At 51.0% G+C, this 13,685-nt stretch overlaps 1 protein-coding gene across 1 annotated transcript; it reads right to left on the bottom strand.

Moving 5' to 3' along the window:
* Positions 1-3,048: 3,048 nt before the first annotated feature.
* RPL38 (ribosomal protein L38) lies at positions 3,049-6,525 on the bottom strand. Its single transcript, XM_080924528.1, has 5 exons — positions 6,457-6,525; positions 6,311-6,344; positions 6,159-6,219; positions 3,353-3,475; positions 3,049-3,116 (listed from the first exon to the last, which is right to left on the bottom strand). Exons 2-5 carry the CDS (start codon positions 6,311-6,313, stop codon positions 3,091-3,093), a joined length of 213 nt encoding a protein of 70 aa, XP_080780654.1. The 5' UTR covers positions 6,314-6,344; positions 6,457-6,525; the 3' UTR covers positions 3,049-3,090.
* Between the last annotated feature and the right edge of the window lie 7,160 nt (positions 6,526-13,685).

The raw sequence follows: 13,685 nt of genomic DNA, 5'->3' as shown, positions 1-13,685 counted from the left end.
TATTATTATTGCTACAATAATTACTATTTTATGTATTTATTTTCTCCAGACTGGGTCTCACTATGTAGTGCTGGCTGTCCTGGAACTCAGTGATTCCCTGCCTCCCTGCTCCCCCACATCGGCTTGTCTACTGCGGTGTTAGGATTAGAACCTAAGGCCTGGAGCATGCTAGGCAAAGGCTCTACCACTGAGCCCTTTAAAGACAGAGCCCGAGACAGGAGGTACGAGGTGATGGTGCACTTTTAGTCCCAGTATTTGGAAGGCAGAGGCAGGCAAATCTCTTTGACTATGAAGCCAGCCTGGTCTACAGAGTTCCAGAACAGCCAGAGCTAAATAGAAAAACCTTGTCTTGAAAAACTCAAGTGGGGGAGGAGGAGATTACAGACTAAGTTCATCAGACTGGCCCTGAACCCAGGATCCTCCTGCCTTAACCTACTGAGGGTTGGAATTATGGGTATACGACATCACGAATGATAGGGTTCACATTAGATCATTTATTCTAGGATCTACCATATAAATCATGTGCATCCAGAGATTTTGAGCTCCTAGAGGGGACGGATGGACAGAAAACACAGGAAGGGAGGACACCTAGTAAGTGTCAGAGCAGACAAGAGCCCCAAGGCCTCGCTCACTTACACATTGTCAGTGTAGATGGCAGTACACACGTGACTCCATCATGTGCTAGGTCAGAGGGTATTTTGGGGAAAAGTAAAACAGAGTGTAGTGGCCTGAAGAGCACCGGCTGCTCTTCCAGAGGTCCTGAGTTCAATTCCCAGCAACCACATTGTGGCTCACAACCATCTGTAATGGTATCTGATGCCCTCTTCTGGTGTCTGAAGACAGCGACAGTGTACTTATACATAATATTAGATAAATACATTAAAAAAAAAAAAACAAACCAGGGTGGGTGGCTAAATGCCAGTGGACACACGTTAGGTGGCAAAGCGGAAGGTAAGTCAGGGTCAGGTTTGGTTGGAAACAGCGTTGAGGAATCAGCTAGAGGAAGCTTGGTGCTACAGGCAGAGGAAAGGAGACCCCAGGGGGATGAGGGAGAATTCCTAACTAGGTGCTGGTAGCACCCACAAACAGAATCTCTTGCTCTATGCAAGAACCTTGCTAGAAGTGAGTTCTTCCTGCTCTGCCTGGCAGCAGGGCTTCTCTCCTCAGTCAGCTGTTCTGTAGTTGATACCTCATCTGCACAGTTCAACATTAAAACTCGTTTCCTTGTCTTCACAGTTGTTTGGTAGGGCGGGGAGGCTCTAAAGTGCTTCAGCCCTGTCTTGGTACAAGGGAGGGTAGTGTGGGTACACCTCCACAAGAAAGTTATGCTGATGTCTCCAGAGGATTCTGAGTGGTGGATGGGAATCTTGTGGGATCAGGGACTAGTGGGCAGGGAAGAAAAGGAATCTAGTCAGGAAAACCCAACAGCTGCAGGGCAAGCATGGGAGAGCTGTGGCTGCTTCCCAGTGGCCAGGGTTAGAGAGGGGCTAGGAAATGTTTTGTGAATCTGAACAGCCCTTACACAACTAAGATTTATAGGCCTACACCCAGGATGAGTCTTTTCTAGAGGCAGTCAGAAGCAGTCCAGGCAATGTGGTGAGGGCCCCAAAAGAAAACCCATCTGTAGAGAGAATGTCTTATAACCTGTCAATAAAGAAGCTGATGGCCAATGAACTGAGGCAGGGAGTAGGTGGGACAGTGGCAGGAAGTGAGGATTCTGGGACACAGTGAGAGGTAAGAGACAAGGGAGATGGATGTAAATGAGCAAACAGATGAACTCAGACACTGAGGAGACAATGAAGGTCAGGACTGAAGAAGAGATAGACACAGAACAGTTTAAGTGGTTAAATCAGTTAAGATAGTCAGGGAATGAGCCAAAGTTTATGGCCTAGGCATAATTTAACCCCAGTCCTCAATCCAGCAGGACCGGGAAGGAAACCAGATAGTTACATTGAGTTCACTGCTAGGGCATTCTAACATTTCCTGACAGAGGGCAGGCCAACCAGCAGTCCAACCAGTTCAGTGCTCCCCATGGCTAGCGCAAGCTGGGCCCTCGGTGGTGAATCCCTGAAGGCACAGACATTCAATCTCTGCAGCCTGCCTGGGCCACAGAAGCACACCCTGAGTGACTCAGGCTTGCCAGGGTAGGAGGCACTGCATGAAAAAGTGCCTACAATCAACCACAAGACCAAACTGTCTGTCTCCTAAGAGCCAGGGCGAACCCTTGAGAAATGTATGGGGCAGGGGGTGGGAGCCAAAGCCGTGAACTGTCTTCCTGGGGAATCCTAAGCGACCATACTTCCATCTCACCCATACCTGGGGCAAACAAAACCCATGCCCGTTCCCACCCCCCATGCACAGCATATACAAAAATGATCTTTCAGTAAGCACGTCTCTTTTGCTTCTGGTTACTTTTTAGGTATTTAACTTAACCCTCAGCCTGATGTAAGTTCCCTAAAAGCAGAAAGAACTCCCAGTCATAGCACATTAAATTGTGCACTGCAGACCGGTGTTCCAGAACTCAGGCGGTGGAGGCAGGGTGGGATGCAAAGCCAGGAACACGTGATATCTCAAGAGATGGGGCTTGTTTGCAGTAGAGTGCCACCTGGTGGCAGCCCCAGTGGCTCCGTTGACAGCTGCCTGCCATTTCAATTCTTAAAAATTCTCAAAAATGTTGTCTGCTTGCAGGCATGTGCCCGCACCATGTATGAAGCAGTGCCGAGGCCCTGCCCACTCCCGGCAGCCCGTGCTTTAACTCCACGTTCCCAACCCTCACATCTTTCGCCTGCATCCAGGGGATCCAAGGGCATTAGTCCATGGCTCATCCTGCAGCTCAGAGCCCCCCCCCCCCCCCCCATCCAAGGCTCACCGCCAAGCCTTGAGAATAAATACCAGTGTCCCTCCAGGAAGAACAGACTCTTCCAAATGCCCTCCCAGGGCCATGAATGGTTTCCTAAACTTAGGCTAAAAAGATGATTCACCCACTAAGATTCCAGTTCAAGTAGCACCATCTTAATACCACTTCCCATCAAAGACTGAGGACGCAGAAAACTTTTCAGGGTTTTTAATAGTCATATGCAGAGGTCTGGTTCATTTCAGCTCCTTCACTGCCAAACCTGGGGAAAGAAGGAGCAACGGTTAACACAATTCTGACTTTGGAGCTACCCCACTGCATCTCACTGGCCCTTCCTTGGCAACAGAATAGGTTCTTTGGAGAATTAAATAAATTATAATCTGCCTGGGACCAAGGAAGCCATTTCTGGGATCAGACAGAACCTGACATTCACAGCCACAGCAAACACTGTCACCACAAAGTGGCTCTCCCACCCACTACTGTCTCAGGCTCACTCACCTGGGGGTAGGGACTGCTTCAGCTTCTCTGCCTTCTCCTTGTCTGTGATAACCAGGGTGTAAAGGTAGCGGCTACAGCGGACCTTGAACTTCACATTATCCTTGTTCTTCTTGATCTTGACAGCTGCCAAGGAAGCCACAATTAAGGATGAGAACCACACAGGTCATGTGCCTTATACTCTTAAGTGGCTGAAACTTTCAGTCACAACCACCTCGGACTTCCCTCTGCTTTCAAATGCTGAATGTGCTGGAAAGCTGCATCTTTCTTATGGTACTCAGTGAGTCTTGGGCTCCATCAATTCATATGCACAGGCACACAGTCTGCACTTAGTACTCTAAATACAGCACCACACAACAGTCCTGAACGACCCATGATAACCCTTTTAAAGGGATAGCTTATAAAGGAAGAAAGTCATCTGCTCAGATTTTAAACCTTCTAGTCTCCACACACAAGGACCCCGCTGTACACAGGGAAGCGCCTCCTACATTTTTTGTGGAACCTGGTTATTAGTGTTTGTAAATTTTGTGTAAACTCACGCCTGTGCATGGGGACAGGCACAGGAGCACAGGTGCTCAGAGTCCAGAAGAGGACGTCAGAGGATGCTGGGAACCAAACGCTGCACTAGCAAAAAGAGCTCTTAAGACTCATGATTGCCTAATGCTCCAGACTCAAGCACCTAAGCAGATGCGCATTCTGCTGTACCCTCACAGAACAGCACAAGATTGCCGTGCACATTTTCTCTCAACTCCATCTTTGTCAGTTGACTACTGCTAGGACAGGGCACATCACAGAAAACACCAGGGCTCAGAGCCTGCTTAAGGCACTGACTGCAGCATCCCATGTTGCCCCAGCAGCTACTGCACTCCTCAGTACTAAGTCAAACATCACCTCTGCTCTCTGGAGGTGAGGTCTGAGACAGGAAGGTCCTGAACGCACTGTGTGGCTGAGGACCTCGAACTCTCCTGACCCTTCTGCCTCCAACCAAAAGCCCCGGGGCCAAAGTAGTGCCTGCCATGTCCAGTTAGGTCAGTGCTGGGAAAGGACCCGGAGCCTCAGGAGAGTCAGGCAGGTGCTCTTATACTCCTGGTCCCCAAGCAGCCACACATAACCCATACAGCAATTCCACTAAGTGAATATCCAATAAGAAAAAAATGCCAAGCCAGGCTGACAGAAAATGTACAAGCAGCCCAGTGTCCACCAACTCAATGTGGTGCCCCCACACAGCAGAAACGCTGACGAGGGCACCCCACAAATGCCTGTAATACCAGCACTTGGGAGACAGAGGCAGTTCAAGGTCAAAGAGAAGCCAGTATGATAGCTGAGTGGGTAAAGGCATCTGTAGCCAAACCTGAGACCTGCCCCATAGAACCAACTCCATCAAGATGCCCTCTGGTCTCACATGCATGCATGTGCACACACAAAATAAACAAGAAAACAAGCCAGAAACAGTGACCCAGGTCTATAACCCGAACATTTGGGAGGCTGAGAGAAGACTCCCTGAGCTCCAGGCCTGAGGTCAGCCTGGTTTACAACAGGTTACTGCCAAGGTTACTCAGGGCCCATAAAGTCTGTTTCTAAAAACAAAACCCACCAGAAATCGGGTTCAAAGGCACTTCTCCCAACAAATGTTTGATTCATTTTCTTAAGTACTTAAGGAAGTCACTGGGTCTAAGCTGACCTCACCAATCTGGAGGCACAGCCTCTGCTTCCACATTTTAGTTAAGTAGGAGGAAAGAACTGTGGCTGTGTCAGAGCTGGGGAGACACGGAAAGTAGTGCCAGGTGTCTCAGCCTGGACACAGAAGCAAACCCCACTGAGCCTACCAGCAGGAGATATCCTCCTTACTGGTGGCTGCTGGCCCACAGAGCACCAGATCAAAGGCAACAGCTCCTCTGATGTGACAGGGTATACCTAAGGTCCTCGCGGTTCATCCAAAGGTTTTTCCTGTCCACTTAACAAGATGGCCCAACACTGTCTACTTCCGCTCATTATCTGGTGCTTGTAAAGAGGGATCTGAGAGAAAAGGCGCACAGCGCTATCTGGAATAGCAGAAAAACAAACCCTTTTCTCTGCCAAGTGAAGATAATGTCATCCAAGGACACATCCTCCCAAACATCCTTTCAACAGGAGACAATTCCCTCCTTGTGTATGAAAGAACAATATAGAACCAGCAGGGGCCCATAAACAACTTTGAACCTGCTTGTTTTAATCGTCTATTTTTGAGACAATGTAGCCAAGGAGAACCTTGCATTTCCCCATCCCTTTGTCTCTGCCCCCAACACCCCCAATTCGGGGATTACTCTCTGTGCACCAGGCCTGGCTCTGAATCCCAGCTCATGCAGAGAAGACACGAACCCAGCCTGGGAAAAAGCGTCTTGCTACTTAGGCACTGGATACTTAATCCTCTTGCCCTGGCCAGAGATTAAGCAGGGCCAGCATACTGGGTCTGCTCTGTCTCCTCACCTCGCCCCTTTATTTGGAAGCTGGAGATTTACAGGTAAATGACACGTCCTTTTCCTAATCATTTGAAGACGGGGTCTCACGATGCAGTCCACGAAGGTTTCTAACTCAGAGATCTCTGCCCTCTACCACGTGAAGGCGGGAAAGGTACTTAGCGATGAGATGGGTTGTGATCAGGGTGTGCACAACTTGCAGTGCCGACCTTAGTGTTTGTGGCACGCTCGATTGCCAAGCATTCGAGAGATCCCGATCCGGGATCCCACAGGATACCGGACAGAAACTGCTTTTCCAAGCCGCCCAATCCCTCCCTCCGCACGTCCCAAGCCTTCTCGAAGCTCCCACTCACATTTGGCATCCTTCCGCCGGGCCGTGAGCAGAAAGTCCTTGATCTCCTCTATTTTCCGAGGCTGCAACACAGGAGGAACAGAGAATAAGCTCGGGGGACATACACGACCTGGGGGTGCTCAGGCCCGCCCCGGTCCCTGGGCCCGGACTCACCATGGCGACTGGCGCTCGGCTCTGGCGTCCGCACCTGTGGGGAACAATCCTGAGTTAATCCGCGCTCCTGCTTCCCCGATCCGCCCTGCCGCACCCCTCCATCCTCCCTCACACGCTCCCTGCAGACCCATGGCCCTCAAACCCACCCCGGCTGCGGATTGCCTCGGATTTAACTCCCTTTCCCACCAGCCCCAAAACACTCACAGCGGCAAGAACCGAAGGGAACTGAAAAAAGAACGAAACTTCCGCTTCCGGGCAGATAAACCCGCCCAACAGAGGAAATTGCCTACGGTGTCTGCAAAGGGCCAAAAAGTATTTTATGCGTTCATAATTTCAATTTCAGCAGCCCTGCCCTCTTCTGGTTAAGATTAGTAGTACAGCTTCTTAATGGACACCCTTGCTTCCCTTCTTAGACTCTCGCCATCGTTATCATTCCCTCTTTCCGTCATTCGTCTTATCAATTCTTCTACATTTTACTTTCATTTCGTGTGTACTTAGTTTGCGTGAATATCCGTACTGCCATGGAGGCCAGAAGAGGGCATCGGATCCCTGGGAACTGGGATTACAAACAGCTGTGAAATGCCTCGTGGGTGCCGGGGATCCGAACCCAGGTTTTCTGGAGGAGCAGCCAGTGTTCTTAGGACTGAGCTATATCTCCAGGTCCAGAAAGTTCAGAAGTGATTGCTTTTTATTTTATTTTTTACGACAGGGTTGGGTCATCTACTGTTACATGCTTGTAACAGGCCCGGCAGAAATGGAGACATCCAAAGAGACACGTGTGTGCCTCAGTTTATCAGAGGCAGTTGTAGAACTTCTGCAGCTACCTGAGGAATCAGAAGTGGCTCCTTTGTTGCATCTTGAGACCCATTGCCCAGATCTGAGCCTTCCCTGGCCAGATTCCTCAGCCCAGCTCCCGCCACACATCGCTTCTTTAGACATGTAAGAAAATGACAGCTTTGGAAAGGCAGCGTCCGTTCCGCTTACCCACCGGGTTCCTTCCCGCCGCCTTCCCACCCGGCTCTAACTTCCTTAGCACCTTGTTAGTCTTTACGATAATGCCTTGAAGGTTAGGCTCCAGGAAACTTTAGCTAGTGATTTTATTTTTATCCACTGTTATTTTATTTCAACCGCTAAACTACAAATGTCTCCATTTTATTATGTTTGCCTCCCCCTCCCCCCAATTTAATAACTCACAACAGAATGTAATTGCCTTGTACTTATTACTGTGGAGCGACCCCCCTAGAGGAGGATGAGCGCTTGGCCATTAGGTTTTAAAGCTCACCTCCCTTTCTCCTCCCCCCTCCCTTCGGACGAAGGAATCTTCCGTGGAGCTCCTGCCTCCCGGTGATACAGGGCAGAAAAACTAATTGTGCAGGAGTCTTTTTTTCAAGAACAGAGCTGTGCGTCTGCATCTGAAAACCTGTCGGTTGGTAACTGTTGGGTTTCAGACACTAGAACAAGCAGCTGAGGTACCTATTTTGCCTGCCAAAGCAGACCTGGCTTCTAGGTTTTCCCAGCATCCCTCAGTCCGTACCTGGCGGACACCTCTCCCAAACCTGAATTTTAGGCCCATTGGCTGGGCTGTTCACACGCCCACCCCACCCCCAGGTTCTTTGCTCTATAAACCAGACATGTTGTTCTCTATCTTCTCTGTTCTCTCTTCTCCTTTGTCTCTTTCCTTCCCTTCTCTTCTCCTCTCTCTCTCTGTGCCCACATCTATCTCTTTCTCTTCCCCCTCTCCTTTGTCTTTCTCCCCATGTCGACTTCTCCAGCCTCATTCCTTGGGATGACCAGTGAACTCACCAGCCTGAGAGCAATTTCCCAAGAAACCTGTTTATATAGACTCTCGCTGGCCTGAATTGACTCATCACCCCCCCCCCCCCAGCGAGAAATAACTTGTCAGTAACCAACTGGAGAAGCTGGTGGGCTTTGGGTGACGTGGGGTGTGTGTGTGGGGGGGGATATGATTTAAGATCACAGCTGTTTCAGCCTGACCAGGGACATTCCCATAGTTCCCTGCTCGACTTTGCTCCCAGCCTTCTTTTGAGGCAGATGCCTTTCTGGTCTTTTCTGCCTCCCTTCTGCTCAAGTAACTGCCCTTTTGGCCAAACCAAGAGCCTCTTAACTTGCTGGTGCTTCTGGTCTGTAGGAACTGCTGTCCCCTCAGGGATTAGAGCGTCCCTTCATAGCCTATTCCATCTTCTACTTTGGGACTGACCTTCAGCTCTGATACAAAGCACCATATGAGGTGGCGGGAGGGGGTGCCTTCCGCAGTCCCAGAATAAAAAGTCTTATTTGGGACCTGGAAATGGGGTCTGGAGAAGGAGAGGCAGAGAAAGGGGACGGAGAAGGACAGAAAGAGAGAGGAAGGAGAAGCAGGGAAGAGGGGAGAGAGGGGGAGCAGAGGGAGAAGGAAAGCCCAAACAACTCTTTTAAGCCTGGCTCCTGGCTAAGTAGCTGGTGGGCGGAGCCTAGAGGAAATGCTAACACCCTCTGAACAGGCAGTGTGGCAATGGTGGGGGTAAACTGTTTCAACGCAGAGTCTCTCTGTTGAACTAGCTGTCCTGGAACTCACTATATAGACCAGGCTGGCCTTGAACTCATAGGGATCTTATGTCTCAAAAAACCAGAGAGCTGGAGCTGGAGAGATGGCTCAGAGGTTAAGAGCACTGACTGCTCTTCCAGAGGTCCCGAGTTCAATTCCCAGCAACCACATGGTGGCTCACAACCGTCTGTCACGGGATCTGGCGCCCTCTTCTGGTGTGTCTGAAGACAGCTACAGTGGACTCATAAATAATTAATAATAAATGAATAACTCTAAAATATTAAAAGTAGAGAGATTCAGGGCAGGCACTCCAAGCAGTTCCTGGCACATAGTAAGTGCACAAAATATGTGTGTAAGTGATAAATGGTGCAGCGGTCAGGTGGTAATGTGCAGAAGATGGGTTGCACCATTATGTGAGATCCGCACTGTCTCTTCCCTGTGACCCTCAAACATGTACGTGGGAGCCGCTGTAGGGGCTCCTGCAGGAGAGGAGGGCTCTCCTCTGCCTGGAATGGTATTCACATTACCTGTCAGGGCTACTGTGTCTTTGGAGCCTGGAGGGTGGACTAGAGAGTCCCAGAGGGAAACGGAGGCTCCATGGGGGACAGAAGAGACACTGGGCTGGGAGGGCCTTGTAGGCAGGGCTGATGGAGGCTGGAGGTGGGCTTAAGTCAGGTCTAGGGACTATCTCTAGTCTCACACCCTTCTTGCTTTCATCTACCCGTTGGCCTTGGGGCTGCTGCGGGCAAATGGGGACCGAGAGGCACCAATCTCCTTTCCTCTCCAGTGGGAACCCGAAGGCCCATCCCATCTGGATTTCTCTCTTCAGCGTTCAGAGATACCAGAATGGGGCAGAGACCTGGCACCCGACTCATGGGCAGGCAGAGAGGTAGTGTCAGACACACGGTGCTCTAAAGGAGCTGAGAAGCCGGCCTGGCCTCTGGCTCAGACAAATGGTTGCAGAGCCTGGGGTTCTCTGGGAATGTCCGAAAGTTCTATGGGGTCAAAACAGACTCCCTCTCATGGTAATCTGTTGAGCTCCGAGTTTCTGTGTCTAAGGCTGTGTGTGTGTGTGTGTGTGTGTGTGTGTGTGTGTGTGTGTTGGGAGGGTCGGGGGTGCGGACAGGGTGCGAGGCAGGTTACCAGCCATCCTGGCTTCTTCCCAGGCTCTCTGGGCTGTGGGTGCAGTTCCACTTGTGACCACGTGGGGGTGCTGAGCCTGAGACTGGAGACTGAACGACAAGGAACCTGCCTTCTGGCTTAAACCCCAAATCTCAGGCTTATAAACTGTGGATGCGATTGGTGTAGTATTTCATACCTAGAGGAGTGCTTTCTTAGTTCCTGTCGCACTTTGTCTCCAGGAAGCCCCCAAGAGGCCCATGCCTTCTGCTGCCAGCGTAGCTGCCAAAACCTCCCAGAGGCTCAGCACGGGAGAGCCTGGGGTTGTGAATGAATTTGGCTACCTGAAAGAGTGGATGGGGATAGGGAAGGAGAGGAGAAAGAAGGAGGAGAGAGGAGTTGTGCTTTTTTGGAATCCAAGATGGAGATGGGGATGCTGGTACCTTTCCAGCCCCCACAGAATCTTCAAGACTCATAGATGATCATGAGAAGCAGACATACACAACCAGCTCTTCAGCCAAGTGCCACAAAGCATGGCTGATCAGACAGTAGTGATGCCTCTAGATCCCATAATCACCACCACCACCACCATCATCACCACCACCACAACCACCATCATCACCACCACCACAACCACCACCACCATCATCACCACCACCACAACCACCACCATCACCACCACCACAACCACCACCACCATCATCACCACCACCACAACCACCACCACCATCATCACCACCACCACCACCATCATCACCACCACCACCACCACCACCACCACCACCACAACCACCAAAACCACCACCACCACAACCACCACAACCACCACCACCACCACCATCATCACCACCACCACAACCACCACCACCATCATCACCACCACCACCACCATCATCACCACCACCACCACCACAACCACCACAACCACCACCACCACAACCACCACCACCACAACCACCACAACCACCACCACCACCACCACCACCACAACCACCACAACCACCACCACCACCACCACCACAACCACCACCACCACCACCACCACAACCACCACCACCACCACCACAACCACCACCACCACCACCACCACAACCACCACCACCATCACTACCACAACCACCACCACCACCACCACCACAACCACCACAACCACCACCACAACCACCACAACCACCAGAAGGGGATGACCTTGATGTTCTGATTCTCCCACAGATACCTCCCAGGAACTGGGATTCCAGACAGACCACAGCATACCAGGTCTATGCAGCGCTGGGGAATCAAACCCAGGACTTCACGCATTCGAGGCAAGCACTCTACCAACCGAGCCACATCCTCAGCCAGGAGCTCAGCATGACTGATGGCCTTTTCCAGACCAGATCCTTGTCTCTGCGGCTGGGGGTCAGACTGTTTGGAATGCTGTGGGATTTGGGTAGCCTCCTGGTTTGCAAGAACTTAATGCCCTATCTCCACAACCCTGAGGAGTAAAAATGTCCATGCGCACGGCCAGATGTCCCTGCACGGTTATGTCTGGTTGTGAGCCTCCAGGGCTAGTAGGACAAAACCAAAGAAATGTTTTTGTTGCTGACTTCAGGAACACTTCATCCTGGACCACCCCCTTCTGCTCCTAGGGCTGAATCCAGAGCTAAGCAAGTGCTAGGCAAACACTGCTTGTGATCTACCTTAGTGACCCTGCCCCCATCCCATGGCCCAGCTATTTATTTCTGAGCCTAGTCCACTGTAACTCTTCATTTTGTGTTTCAGTCAGGGTCTGGTTATATAACCCTAACTTACCTTGGTATTTCCTATGTAATTCAAGCTGGTTCTCAAACACACAGTGATCCTCCTGCCTTAGAATCATGGGTGCAAACTTCAGTGCACCCCGATCCCCATATATATATATATATATATATATATATATATATATATATATATATATATATATATATATAAAAGATTTATTTGTTTTATTATATATGAGTACACCGTAGCTGTCTTCAGACACACCAGAAGAGGGCATCAGATTACAGATGGTTGTGAGACACCATGTGGTTGCTGGGAATTGAACTCAGGACCTCTGGAAGAGCAGTCAGTGCCCTTAACCACTGAGCCATCTCTCCAGTCCCCAATACTCTTTCTTATATTTACGTATAGCCTAGAAGTTCCCAGCCTTTCTGCAGACACTCGAGGGTTGCTACACCCCCTTTGGCCGCGCCCTAGGGTGAAGCAGTTGCTCTGGACTGGGAGCATGGCTAGAATAACTTTCCCACCAGGAAGCCTTGTATCTATGTGGGGCAGGTAGATGGGAGGAGGAACCATGACACCAAATTCACTGTTGAGATGCCTGAGAGCAAACATAGCCCCAAGCCAGTTCATTTCCCTGGCATCCCCGGTTGTTGACCACGCCCTGTGTCACCTTCCTGCTGTGATGGCGCGTATTTAGCCCACAGTTGTGTGTCTCTGCCTCTGTTCCCACCACAGGGACCCCAAAGACTAACAGTGAAGGCGGAGATGAAGGAGGCCACCACATTGGAGAAGGGCTTCATGGACCAGATGGGGTGAGCCATGAGATAGATCACCCAGGCTGGGGATGGGTTAGGCCTGGGAGGGATCCACCCAGCTTTGGTAACCTTCCTGGGGTACATAGAAACTCCAGAGGCACAGAACAATTAAAAAAAAAATCAGTTTGGGAGGCTTTAATCCAGGTGCCCTCCTAGGAGAAGGACGCTGTTTTTGGAGACAGGCTGTCCAGGTTCACGCTAGTGTATGGCTCTGTAGTCTCCAGAATTCAGTGGCTGTGGGTTGTCTTAAGGATGACTGCAAATACTTGTTCTGAGTCATACCACTCAGTCCGGCCCATTTTGTGGCCGGACCTCAGTAGCCTCGCTTCTGAGCACCCAGGAGACCCGAAGAAAAAAAACACAGGCCGGCTCTGCCCAGCAGGTGGCGCTGTGGCTGTTCACGAGGAGCGTGAGTCTTAGGTAGGGGCTGAAGGGGGCGGGCTACAGTGTGAGCGCCCTCCGTAGCTCAGCCTTGGAGAGGCAGCAGGGACCCTGGAAAACCCCAGGAGTACCCTCCATGGGGGTACAGAGTCGGTACTGGAAGATGATGTTTCTTCAATTCCCCTGCCTCACCCTGCCCAGGCCTTTCTTCAAGCTGCATTCCTAGCATCCAATCTGCTCCTGTAAAAAAAGGACAGATTAGACCGGTCTCCCAGCAGCAAAGAAAGTAATATCGAGGCCGAGGAGAATCCATCTTGAGTGCAAGGGACAGGCCACCCTCTTATATATCAACCCGTGCCAGGGTGAGGGGACGTTGGAGAGGAAAGACAAGGGGCACCGTCCCTTCAGAGAGCAGGGCAAAGGCCAGCCTATCGGTGTGTATATATCTTGCATTATGCAGCGTGGGAGAGAAAATCAATAGAGCTGTCAGCCGTTAATGCATTCAGCCCTGCCACCGTCCCCACCCCGGGATGCTCCAGACGGATGCTTCAAATTAAACAAGAGGGAAGGGAGAGGGGCTCAGGGGGGCGGGAGACATACACCCTGACAGGCCGGAGGAAAGCAGAGGCATAACTGAGGGGCTGAGGAAATTAAAGTCCATCGATCACAGGCGTAGAGAGCAGCCCCAGCATGAACGACGGGAGGACGCTGGGCACCAGCCGAAGTGTCCGATCAGTCGCTGGCTACGGGTCCCTCTGCCTGGCGGGAGTCC

This window comes from Micromys minutus (genome assembly GCF_963924665.1).
Source record: "Micromys minutus genome assembly, chromosome: 10".
Classification (NCBI taxonomy): domain Eukaryota; kingdom Metazoa; phylum Chordata; class Mammalia; order Rodentia; family Muridae; genus Micromys; species Micromys minutus.
This window is presented reverse-complemented; position numbering and strand designations above follow the sequence as displayed.

What these genes read in the sequence shown, in the direction of transcription:
- RPL38 (XM_080924528.1), bottom strand. An exon ending in CCGGCGGAAGGATGCCAAAT is followed by an intron (nt 3,476 to 6,158) that starts GTGAGTGGGAGC and finishes CTTCCTTGGCAG; the next exon opens with CTGTCAAGATCAAGAAGAAC. An exon ending in GAAGCAGTCCCTACCCCCAG is followed by an intron (nt 3,117 to 3,352) that starts GTGAGTGAGCCT and finishes TTCTTTCCCCAG; the next exon opens with GTTTGGCAGTGAAGGAGCTG.